Raw genomic sequence first — 13,681 nt, 5'->3', positions numbered from 1 at the left:
ATCTCAATTCTGTGTGAGCAGTGTGTGAACTGGCAAAACTTAGAAACACGTCAGTCTGAGGAGCCTGGTCCATACAGATCACGGATCAACTATGATCCATTACACCCCTAGTCTTTATGAACTTTTTGAAGCATGTTTTGGTTGCATGGATGTTTAATGGCAGGGCAGATAAAAATATCTTCATTTGTGTTTTGAAGATGAACAAATGTCTTATGGGTTTGGGTATACTGATGACAGAATTATCATTTTTGTTTGAACTAGCCCTTTAAATTATATTTTAACACATTAAGTACCTGGTTAAACTAGATTATGGGTGGTTAGTGAATAATGTGCAGGTTTTTGTATTAAAACAGTGTTTAGTTAACTGAAATACATGAATGAATAGCAAAGGTAAACTCCTTTACTACGAAACCACTTAACTCCAAAAATAATGCATCTCATGTGCAGGGCTCAACAAAAATACATGAAAGCCACATGTACAGCTGCAGACATACATTCGCTAAGTATGATCTGTCTGATTCGTGTGTGTGGAAATAAGAATAAAATTTCTGTTATAGCCTGAAATGGGGCAGTAGCTAATGCACTGTGATGAAAAGTAAATGAGAAGGAAGAATAGAGGACAGAGAGAAAGAAAGAATAACCGTCCTAATGCCATTAAGTGCTTTTATAGTCCTAAGAGGCTCACACACATGCACATGCACAGAGGAAGAAAGACGTTTAAAATCTCACAAACACTCATCCTTTACCTTCCCCTTGTCAAAGAACAAACACAGCCACACTTCGAATGCACTCTGACCTCAGATGGTAAGAGCCTTAGTCAAATCCTGCACAGGCTTTAGGGCTTATCCAATCCCAATCTCCTCAGCACCCTCTGAGTCCATTGTCCGTGTGTGTGCGTGTGTGTGTGTGTGTGTGTGTGTGTATGACAAAATTTGTGATAGATTTGTGCATCATCTTGTTGAGTGTGATCAGAATCTGTTTTAAATTGCTCTACTTGCCCTTTTTGACTCACTCAATGCTCTATCAATAGTAATTTGCATAAATATCAAACTCGTGATGAATATTCAACAGGGTTCTAATGACTTTCGAATATGCATAATCTCGTAAGATTTACTGCACACTGAGAGTCTGATGTGATAGAGAGTCTTAAAAGGCAGTTTTCACATTTTCTCAGAAGGATGTAGCGTGATGATATGGGTATTATGCCACAGCATGTGACTGTGAATTAGCACAACAGCTGAGTTCTCATATATGCCTGATTAACGTCCACTCAACACTGATAACCCACAAGACGCTATGGCTCAAAGGAGCAGAGATTCACATCTTTCCATTTCCAATGACCTCAAACAAATTAATAGCCTATTAACATATAAACATTTCAAGCTTTAAGGCAAATATTATGCTATTTGTTACTAATACTGCATGTCGTTACTTTTCCCATCTAAACCTTGGTAAAGTTGCTAATGTTGGCTTATTATGTTCATACTGCTTTTAAGCACAACTTATGACGTATACAGTCCCACAAGACATTGGTGAGGTCACATTTATTTTTGCTTTGCAACATTTTGTAGGTGAATACCATAAAATTTCAACTGCATGTCCGTGATGTAGTTATCGTATTGGTGAGGTCACATTTATTTTTGCTTTGCAACATTTTGTAGGTGAATTCCATTCATTTTAAAAGGAATTTGTACGATTGGGTGTTTTGCGCAAGGGCGAAAGTTCCCCATGCAGATTTCTCTCATATTCAAGTTGGTCAAGCAAACTCACCACCCTGACCAGTAGAGAACAGCTGGGTTTTAAAGTGACTTTAGTGTGAGCAGTGCTTCATACATTGCTGGAAAGCACTTATTAACAGCATTATGAACAGTATTTATTTGAAATAGAAATCTTTTGTTACTTTATAAATGTCTGTGTCATTCCTTAATTAATACAAGTATAAAAAATAAAAAAACTTAGTGGCCCCAAACTTTTGAACAATAGTGAATATGCACTTCAAAAATAAATAAATTAAATAAATTAACTAGAGAAACAATACTGCAATGAGATGCAAAATGAAAAGTATCTTTAATAAAAATGAAATTTGTCTTGCTGAAATGGCAGATTCACTTTTTCAAAACAACAAAGTTAAAAACCAGTGGAGATAAAAATCTGTTAGTGCAGTAAGACATGCATTGTATGAAAACAAAATGCATTGTGCTGTGTTGCTTCTCAAGTATAGTAAACGTATCCCGTGTTTATTTATCCTGTGATTTAATGTGTTTTTGCTGCAAAAAGAGTCAAAAAATATTTTTTTCACAGTATGGCTGAAAGCTGTGAACATATGCAGGTCATCACAAATGTCTCTCTCTCCACACACACACACACACACACACACGTTGATATTGATGGTTTATGGGGACTCTCCATAGGCATAATGGTCTTTATACTGTACAAACTGTATTTTCTATCGCCCTACACCAAACCTACACCTAAATCTGCCCCTCAAAGAAAACATTTAGAATGTTTTTTAAAGCCTTTTGAATTACGGGGATACAGGAAGAGTCCTCATAAACCACCTTCACATTGTAATACCTATGTCATACACATGTCATTAAACTAATTGGTGTCCTTATAAACCACCCAAACCGGTGCACGCACACACACACAGGGAGAACCTTGTTACTCCAATAACGGCTTATAAACAGCCAATGGTTTGGGTGAGGCTTTCGAATTAGCAGTGGCATCCTGGGCTGCGTAATCAGTGATGTTAGAAGTTGTGCAAGGAAGAGCATTTTAAAAACAACAACTTGAAAAAATGTCTTGAGGTAATCAAATGTACATATTCCGTGCATAAATGTACGGAATAACTGACTCGGTCACATTATTGAAAATAATTACTAATGAACACTCCACTAATCCTTAATTGGTAAAACAAAACAAATAGTACCGCTTAAAATGCCATTGGTTAAGCAGTTGTTGCTGAGCCTGGCTGGTCAGGAGAAAGAATTTTACTACAAAACGACAAAATGTTCTTCAGCTTGAAAGATTTCTTTGATTTTTCAACTCTGAACACATGCAAAACACAATGATGTTTTAACCTACGGATCATAGTCCTACCTTGATCAAAAGGTTTTCCTGGACTCCATGTTCCTGGTTCCTAAAAAAAAAATAAGTTAACAAACAGAACACTTAATCAACAGTCTGCATTTCATTTTTTTTCTGAGCTTCTGATTGTTACAGTACATAAGGTAATCCATTTTTGCTGTTTGAACTATGCATTTTAACACTTCTTTGCTCATAGTTACTCATTACTCAGTTACACTCAATGCACACTGCATTATTATTTTATCTGGCAACTACAGCAGCATTAAGGACACATAACGCAAACTTGGAAGAATTTCCCTTCAAACAAACAGGCAGATTAGCAATACTCTGTTCCAATAGAAAAACAAAAGCACAATCATACAAACCTCCACCTCCTGATTGTAGAGGAAGCATTGTGGGGGAAAAAAACAAATAAACATTAGACAGAACATTAAACTTACATCACTTCAACAATACAACACAAAATGGACCACAACAAAATATGCTATAAACAAAGAAATAATAATGAAATACATATGTATAGCTTGGCATTCTGCCTATTTATACTGAACTGTTTGTTGCCTGTCACATTCAGTAATTTCTCTGCACTCGTCTTCAAGCTTAATTAATTAAGACAGCTAATATGTCAGTTTCCATCAAAGGTCCATCGAAGACTAATACCACCATATGGTGACACACACACACACACACACACACACACACACACACACACACACACACACACACACACAGATATGGATATGATATGGCAGCAGCTGGGTCCTCTTGGAGTTACACATCTTGATGGCTGCCATTTCTCTCACTCCTTCGTCTGAGTGTGTGTTTGTGTGTATGGCATGCATGCAAATGCATCTTGGAATAAACAACAGCACATGAAATCCATTACAGCGTCTCCGTTGGTCATTCATAATATCCTTTCCCTTCTTTTCTGCTCACAAAGAACTTTATCTTTCTCAGCTTCACTGCACTGTCAATGTTCTTTTTCCTCTTGTTTGTGCCTCTATTTCAGCAGCTAAACACAGTTGCCACCCAATCTACACCTAGATCGCTCTTGATATTGTGCATTTGTTTTTCTGTCTTACTTTATGTCTTTATATAGGCTACAGATTAGTGTATTCATCTAAGACCTACACAGAGAATGTAAGGGAGCACAAAATAGAAACAGAATAGCCTCCATTATGTTGCAAGCACGCTTTTTATAGAAGCCATGTGATAGCATGAGTGAATAAATGGACGATGTCCCCTTGTCTTGCTTGTTGCTGATGTTTTAAGCACGTACTGTACTTTCACATACTTTCACCAGAAGGGAATGTGACACTTTGTCTGGTCAGCAAAAAAGTGAAAGTAACTCTTTATTTTGAGACTCACAATAATCTTGTTGTTAAGACATTGTAAATTATTCAGACTTTATACAAATAAGTAAATAAATTAATTAATGAATATTGTCAAACCTTGTAATTTAAATTAATAATTAAGTTAGTTCTAAATAAATTTTTTTTTTTTTTTAAGTTCATTAAAAGCCCCCAAAATATATGTATTAATATATTATTACAATATTAGGTAATATTTTGGATACTCTGTTGGAATCCTGCTCATTCCTTTTTATTTCCTTGTCTATCTAGAAAATGCATTAAACTAAACGAGACAATTAAATTCATTTAAGTCAACAATACTAGAACAAATAAAATTTTAAATTGTCCTCAAGCAATCCATTTACTTTATTTATTGTTTGTGTTTAAATAAAGGAACATTATGCTCAGTAGGAAACCATACGCTGACTTTCAACTAAATTTTTATTGAATGCAATAGTTCAACAGCATTTTATACTGCTTACTTGTCCTGCGTGTTTGTTTTTTTCCTGGCCTATAGTGTCTCATTCCCTTCTGGTGATCGTATATGCACAAGCATTTGCTGCATGCTCCATTAAGACATCGACCCTTTCTACAGCTCTTATATTGAGAGTAATCTGTGCTCCTCCATTTTCTGCTGCTTCACATCTCTCACAATCAAGAACAGGAACAGTCTCCTAACCATAGTAAACATCTGCTCTGAAATCACTGGAGTGGGTTTATGAAGTCTAGACACTACGAACAGCAGACCAGGAGAAGAGGCCCAGACCATTCTGAGTGCCATTAAAGATGATAGCTCTGAGCTATTACTAAAGATGCCCTCATAACACCAGACTATTTCTTAGCTGCGTTATAAATACAACACTATCTCCGTTGTATCCTGAAACGTTAAAGTAGCACATTTTTAATAAACAAACAGCAGTTGGTACTGGAAGACATTTTGAAAGTAACTCTCCCATCTCAAGTTTTTCTTTTGCAGTGCAAAAGGTTGTGGGTTCGATTCCCAGGGAACACATGTTAGGTAAAAAATGTTAGCCTGAATGCACTGTAAGTTGCTTTGGATAAAAGCGTCTGCTAAATGCATAAATGAAAAATTTAAATAAATGTAAACGTATTGAATTCAGGGATTTATAAAGTGACATTATATTGTTTTGTATCTGAATATGTGACCCTGGACCACAAAACCAGTCATAAGGGTCAATTTCGCAAAACTGAGATGTATACCTAATCCGAAAGCTGAATAAATAAGCTTTCCGTTGATGTATGGTTTGTTAGGATAGAACAATATTTGGCTGATATACGACTATTTGAAAATCTGGAATCTGAGGGTGCAAAAAAATCTAAATACTGAGGAAATCGCCTTTAAAGTTGTCCAAATGAAGTTCTTGGCAATGCATATTACTAATCAAAAATTAGGTTTTGATATATTTACGGTAAGAAATTTATAAAATATTTTCATGGAACATGATCTTTTCCTTAACATCCTAATGATTTTTGGCATAAAAGAAAAATCGATAATTTGTTTTGTGCTCCATAAAACAATACCCCAGCGACTTAAGACTTGTTTTGTGCTCCAGGTTCACATACATAGTAAATAATTATAGTGTGTAATACCAGTCATTTGTTTCATTCAATACCACAGTTCCTATGCTTCAAACACACATACACAAACAGATTAGCATAGTCTGAGCACTATAAATCATGATTATTTCCACTCTAATCACTTTAAGGGCATTTCTCAGCATACAGAGAGATTTCCTTGGGTATTATTAGAAGGCTTTCAAGCATATGTTGATTTAATAACCAATAAAGAAACAGAGCAGCATTAATCTGTTAATAGAGAAGTACAGCATTAAACCAGTCACACTGGACAGTGTGTACAGCAAAATCCCACTCTTATCACCACGCACATTTAACATATTGAGAAGCAGGTCAGTGTGTGTGTGTGTGTGTGTGTGTGAGAGAGAGAGAGAGAGGGCGGCCAGCATGACAGCAAGGCGGCTGTTCTTTCATGCAGAAAGTGCCGGAAGCGTCTCACCCCTCTGACATCATTCATTCTTTATGACCCCCCCACTTCCCCTCTCTCTGTCCAGTCTTTTACCACATACACGTTCACAAGGGCACCACAAACAGGAACATGCAACACTACAGAGAGAGCAGAAGCTACATAGAATCAGAACAGAATCAGTCCATGCCACACCAGATGCTACATGATACAAGCGAGAAAAACCAACTCTTCAGGGGCATTCAGGCTGACAGCAATTTGCAGTGACAAAGTCATTCATTTTTAAAGACAGCTGACGATTTCTGGCAAAATGAGCGACAGCGACTGTTGGCAATGAAAACCCATTTGATGAGGTCATTCCCACTGGGAATGCAGACTATCACTGCTCAGTCGACTCTAATTTGAAACTGTGGCTTTAAAGTTTAGTCATCGCCTATTTAGACTTCTATAGTCAAGCTGCTCTTTTAAAAAAGTAAACCGCTAAACTACAAGCTAACAAAAAGCATTTACTGCACTGAAGTCACTTGATCAGTTCTCAAGTAGGGAGTTATATTATTAGTAAATATACTTCATTTAAAATATGACACAACAAGCATTAAAATAAGTTAAAACCAAAGAAAGACGTAAACTGACATCATAATTATTATTTTAATTAGCTCCCCTAACAACAGTCTTATTTATTTTATTTGAGAATAAGGATTAAAACGGTCTTGGAAAACCTGGATATATATGGAAATTTTAAAAGCGTGTCATGAAAATGTAATAAAACTGTTACATTTCTATAAAAAGTATAGATTTTTCTACTTATTTCAATCTCTAAAATATTCTATCTTTTAGAAATCGCTGAGAAATTGCTGTATGAAAAAAAAAAAAAAATATAATAATAATATTATATATATATATATATATATATATATATATATATATATATATATATATATATATATATACTGTATATATATATATATATACTGTATATATATAAACACACATACTTTAGTCTGTATTTTAAAAAAAAACTAATCACAGAATCTCTGCAACCTATAGAAAGATTTAATCATCACCATTTGGATCAGATTTGTGTCCTGCTTCCCGTCTACCAAAAAATTGCAGTGGTCCAAAATAACTCCACATAACTACATTATCAAATATCTTCTGACTGACTGTGTTTGTGTCACGTCACACAGCAGCTTTGGTTTGTAAAGCAAATCTAAGTTCAATTAGCTTCATCATTAGTATCATCTGCGTTAGATTTTGTTGAGGGAAAATGAATGTATTTTAACATCACTCGTTCACAAGTCTGCCTGTGTTGGTGTGTCCATGTGGACTGTCCTAAGGACTATTTTCATAAACATGGCCAAATTTCTCCTCTCTCTCTCTCCATTAGCTCAAGGCCTGGAGCAGACTGCCAACCTCCATTCCATTAAGAGGACAAAGAAAAGAGGGTGAATGAGAGAACAGAGCAATAGACACAGAGACAAAGCTGTGAGGATGAAAGAGAGAAGGAAAAAGGAAGATACAGTTCAGAAGAGTATGAATTAGTTATCTTCAGTGAATATATATTCAACACACTCTTTCAATATACTAGTACAGGAGTTTCTGAAACAAACTGAATTCAGAGTAAGAAACACTACCGAATGGATGAACAAAGCACAAATGTCCAAAAACCAGTCATTTGACCTTAGTATAAAATCTGTAAATCACATTTTCATTCTCAGCAATACTGTATTGTCATTTCTCAATAATACTGGTAATGTCTTTGCTGGGAAGATCTAATAGTGATTTCCCAGGGGGACATTTTTATTGCACCATTCAAAATCGATCAACAGTCCTACAAATGAATAAACTTCTTTTCTTATAGTTATAATAATTTATTAATTAACTTTAAGTAAACTTAAGTATATCAGTAACTTTAAGATTAAAATAAAGAAATTTAAATTAAATAAAGAAGGGGGGGGGCTTACATCTTGAATTTACTGCATGCTACCAAATTTTCATGAGAGAGATTCACTAGAATTCCTTTTTTAGAATGGAAAGCCTTCAAATAAACAAATTATTCAATATTAATAATACTCAAGCCTTTTTCACATATTCTACCAAATCACTAGCCATGATTAAACATACTAACAACTAAATCAGCAATGAAAAAACAAAATAATGATTCGATTAAATCCAAAAAACACAAAAACAATAAAAAAAAAACAATTAAATGACTTAATCCAAAAATCCCAAAAACAGAAAAAATTGATTCAGAATAAAATCCAAGAGTCAGATTTGAAGAACAACACAAATCATGTTAATTCCCTAAACCTAAAATTTCCCAAACAAAACCAAAAACAATTTTCAAAAAACAAAAATTTCAATTCCCAATCTTATATATACTCAAAAATACTCAAAATATATCAATAAGTTAAATCAATATGTGCATATCCACAGGCACTGTAGAGTACAGTATGTTTAAATATGTTTTACATCTTAAAAACATGTTTAATGAGCTGGTCAGTGGAAGAAGACTGAATATTTACAAAATATTTGCTAGAAACATCATCAGATCTTCATTCATTCATTTATAACCATTTAATCATTTAGTTTTTCCATTTAATCAGAATTATTCACAATAACAATTTAAACCATTTAATATACTAATTTCATTGATTCATTTATTGATAAGTCATTTATATCACATTATAGCATTATTTTCCCATTGTTCTTTAGTCTTATGATTGTATGGTTTCAAGGGATATTTGTCTCCATGAGTAAGAGATAAGAAAATAACTCAATTTTAAGGTTTTTAACATCACATGACGCTGTTATGAAGCAGTAATTTTCCATTGCTATGGCTTGTGGTATAATAACACTTGTTGGATTTGTGCTGGTCAGACGAAGTCTGAGCACTGAAACACGTAACTAAGAGTATACAGTAAGCTCTGCTCCTTTTTTTCCACATCATCACTTCGTCTCCTGTTTCTGCTCTACACTGGCTTTACTCAGTCAACTTCTTGGCTGATATAAGACTGTTAATAAGTGCTTCCAGAATTTTCGATTTTGGCCCAGAATTCTCATATCTGTGCATCCCTAGAGAAAACACTGGTTTTGGGTACCAGACAAGACTTGCTGTTAATGGGTTTTAGGTATTAGGCAACTTTGATGACTAGCTGTTTTGTTACCAAACAAAACAAATATTTTCTGAGAGGATCTGGCATCCAGGGCTGGATGTTTCTGGCATGATCTAACATGTCATCAAGGCAAAAATTATAATTATTCTCATGGTAGCTTCTGTGACATTATCATGGTTTTTTTTTTCCAGTTCTGAATGTAGAATACGTGTAACGCACATGTAAATGCATATATGTATCATTTTAGGGTTTAAATAAACAGTACTTTGGTATCTGAAAATGAATTATTTCAGATTGATGTAATTTAGTGAATTTAAACATGCCTACATGTAATTTTAGCACTGCAAAAGCCTTGCAGCATTTCCTTTTTGTGAGATATAGTCCTTCCTTTTTCGAGAATGTTTTCCAGACATGTCCTTTACACCAAAGTCAAACACATGCTCATACTGTAGATTGGCTGTGCTTCTCATTCAAGCCTCTCACAAAGTCACAGAAAATTCTCCATTCTCTTTTCTTACCTCCTCTGGCGACATTAGCCTAAAGTTGATAGAGCGTTAAAAATGTCACTATAGCACAGCTGACAGTGAAGTCAAGAGTGTGTGTATGTGTGTGTGAGAGAGACTGAAGATGTTTGACACTGCAGGGGGATCACTGATGGCCATTTTCAGCCTGTCAATCTAACAAAGCCACACACACTTCACCAAACAAAAGCTTGACAGCCCGTGCTTCCCTTACATGTGCGGCGTCTCAAAGCTTAACTGTGATTGGGGAGCTGTGATTTTAGGGCTCAGAGTCTTTCAGTAATTGCTTTGCTGTAAGGGCCAGTTGATTACGGGGAAAAATCTTGTTGAGCCGCGTTTGCTGAACAACTAATCTGCATAAATCACTTTCTCTTTACTGATGGCCTGAAGTGTCACACAGAAAGCCTAAGTAATCTTTGATGTGCCTTTAGCTGTGAAGCTGAAATGAAAAGATGCAAGAGAAGACAACTGAGAGAGAGAGAGAGAGAGAGAGTTTTCAGTGAGTGCATGTGTGCATGCACTGTAAAATAAAAAGGGAATTATGTTTTATCCAGCATATGTGGTTTTTGAGTTGCAGATTAAAAAATGTGAATTACTTCTTCTACAGAAAAAAAAGGAAAATTCTGTCATTTGCTCACCCTCACATTGTGTCAAACCTGTATACATTTCCTTGTGAAACACAAAAGATATTTCTTTCGACATAATTTACATTTTTGTGGACTACCCTTTGTCTTAACTAGTTAGTTGTTTTATGTTAATATAGTTTATCTTTTTTCCTAATGTTTGTTTTTTGTGACAATTGTTGAGGCCGATGTTATCTATAGAAAACTACTGCACATACAGTAATATCTTTGCTTCGCAAAATGTTGTGTTCTCCAGGGACAAATATTCATATTAAATTTGTGTGAATAAAATTAAGGCAAATACAGATCTCAGTAGTTGCTAATTGACAATTTATTGAACAAGAAGCCTTTAGTTGTTTTGACAAGTTCACATTACCGGATTGAGACCTTTGCTTTTAGTGAGCAATAAAATACTTATTTGTCTAAATTAAAGTAGCATTACAGTTATTAAGAATCTCAGGTATTAAAATGTTGATGCATCATGTTTCCTTTTCCTAATAACTGTTTAGCTAAATGGCATCTGTGGCCTTGATGTTCTTGATACTGAGTCAATGTCATTGGTGTTCTTGACTCTACCAGTTTGAACATATTAGTTTTTACTGGCATTCCCATGAAGTGCACATCAATAATTCACTGAAATGAAAGAATACAATAAAAGAATAGGAGAGAGAGAGAGAGAGAGAGAGAGAGAGAGAGAATAATCAGGTAGTGAAACAGTTCTATTTGTCACGATCTGTGTTTGAAACCTACGCCACCCATGTGATTGTCTTAACTACATCCCTTACATAAACAACATTACCCCAAATAGGCGCACAGGAGGAAATGGAAGTCCTCTGGTCCAGATGATATCATTACACTGAGCGTTCACTGTCAATTAACATCATGTTCAGAAAGTACCTTGTTATACCTCGACACATCTTGATTGTTTTTTTAATGTTGATGTGTATTCAGTCACTTTTGGTGTGCAGTTATGTGTACAGGTTTAAAACATTCATTGTTCTATGTGTCTTTATTTTTGAGTATTTTGGTCTAACACATTTTTTCCAAGTATTTCTTTGTCTTATATCTTAAACACTAAACCAGAAATGAGTCCCATCTACACCGTATTATACTGAATATATTTAGCATTATCATTAATATGTTTACACAACAGTTCTTTGAATTTAATTTGGCCGAGTGGTGTACTTTTTTTTTCTTTTTCCCATAAAGCAGGGTTTACAAGTGTGCAGAGAGTGGGAAATGGAAGTGATTACAGAATGCTTTGAGTGGGGAGCACAAATCACATATACACTATTCCAGACTGACATTTGACACGCACAAGCTTGATGCTTTTGCATTCTTTTAGAATTCTTAATTTTGTTGACAACGAGGAAACAAACTACCTAACCTGCCTATTGTTGCCTAAAGTTACTCAGCATCTACTTCTTGTTCATTAATTGCTGTATAAAATCTATATCACACTCACAATCATGTATTTGCTCTGAATAGCAAACGTGCTGCATATATATTTTAAAATGAGTTTTAATTTGAGTGTCCTATTTTTTTATATAATTTAATAAGTCATAATTACCGTTTTATAAGTTTAACAAAGCAAAATCCTCCCTATGACCAGGTAAAATATCTTTGGGTTAATTGTACCGCACGGTTGAAAATCACATGCACGCGCACGCACACGCATCAAGCATCGCAACATCCGCAGGTGAAAGAAATACTTGTTGTTTATAAGATGGTCTCATTTCTGGTCTTTGTATTTAACAAACCAAGTGCTCAGGCTGAAAGACACAAAGCCTAGTTCAGACCTCGTCTTAGTGTATTAGCCCGTGGATGGTTAAAATAGCCGTTCCAAAGCCCACTTTGGAAGTGACGCACTGAGTCTAATTGATCGGTGACTGTCTTCCATAATATACTGAATTAATACAAAACATGCGGATTTACACAGGCCCAATCTCATGCTGCTGCTTACTAAACATTTAGCATCATACCGTAAAATGACATGACACACGCTCTCAAACAACACACACGGACCCAAATTGTGTCTCAAAACCGAGTGAGCTGCCTATCTAGTCAGCATCCATTCCAACGCGCTTGCGATGCCCCAAAACGCCGTCTAGGTAGGCAGCTCACTAGATTTAGGGAATGAGTACCTATTATGGAGCACTCACATCTCTGAATTTGTCCCATCTCCCGGTCAACCATTTGTCGTCCAAAAAATTGCCGTTGTCGTTGCGGGCAGAAGCTCCGGCGATCAGCAGCGCGCACACACCGACCAGCACAAGCATCTGCATCGAGACGGAGAGAGAAATCAACACACCGATCAACACAGCGACAGAAAAATGACGAATAACCGCTACAATAATCCCTCGTGCGTCACCTTCAAGAGGAGAATGTGAGCGCTGTCATTGACTGAAGATCTCCGTGCTCAGACTCAACTGATCTTCACCAACCTCTCTCTCTCTCTCTCTCTCTCTCTCTCTCTCTCTCTCTCTCTCTCTCTCTCTCTCTCTCTCTCTCTCTCTCTCTCTACAGATAAAGAGAACGCTCGTGAAGGCGGACGTGGGCGCGCGCTATCTTTCCATTTAACATTGAGTTTCCCGTTACCTTCTTTCTATATTAGTTATATGTACATCCGAATGAGAAGCATGACTAATTTCAAACTTGATTGAGGACTCTGGGAAGGAAGTAAATTATATATAACCTGCGTTCTATATGCAATTATATTACTATTAATTCATTTGGATGTAAATGTGATTTTAAAGTTATTTCAGTAAGTTTGTAATACCTCTCAGTGGACAACGCTTGATCTCCTTTTTGTAAATATGATTTATGACATATAGGCCAAACAGAAAAATTAACCTACCCTGTTAGAAAAAAAATAAAAATCTGCAGAAAAATAGAAAGAGAATTAGTACAATGCTGTGCGAGTAAAACACCTGTGAAGAATATGAAAAAATCCTTCACATTCACGTGGTATATCATATTC

The 13,681-nt window shown here is 35.6% G+C and overlaps 1 protein-coding gene across 3 annotated transcripts in view; it reads right to left on the bottom strand.

Annotated features, from left to right (window-relative positions):
- The window catches only part of LOC109058518 (testican-3-like), a 29,208-nt gene extending 15,978 nt beyond the window's left edge, over window positions 1-13,230 (bottom strand). The window contains exons 1-4 of one of the 3 annotated variants that reach the window (XM_042777190.1): window positions 13,073-13,230; window positions 12,864-12,980; window positions 3,453-3,461; window positions 3,100-3,139 (exon numbers count right to left, since the gene is read on the bottom strand). In XM_042777190.1, coding sequence (XP_042633124.1) covers window positions 3,100-3,139; window positions 3,453-3,461; window positions 12,864-12,980 — 166 coding nt within the window. In that variant the 5' untranslated portion in view covers window positions 13,073-13,230. Of the gene's footprint in view, window positions 1-3,099; window positions 3,140-3,452; window positions 3,462-12,863; window positions 12,987-13,072 lie in introns of those variants that run through there. The other 2 variants (XM_042777219.1, XM_042777149.1) reach the window with 2 other exon arrangements.
- Between the last annotated feature and the right edge of the window lie 451 nt (window positions 13,231-13,681).

The sequence above is a fragment of the Cyprinus carpio genome, chromosome A1, assembly GCF_018340385.1.
Source record: "Cyprinus carpio isolate SPL01 chromosome A1, ASM1834038v1, whole genome shotgun sequence".
Classification (NCBI taxonomy): Eukaryota; Metazoa; Chordata; class Actinopteri; order Cypriniformes; family Cyprinidae; genus Cyprinus; species Cyprinus carpio.
The sequence above is the reverse complement of the archived record's forward strand: the minus strand, read 5'-3'. Positions and strand labels throughout refer to the sequence as shown.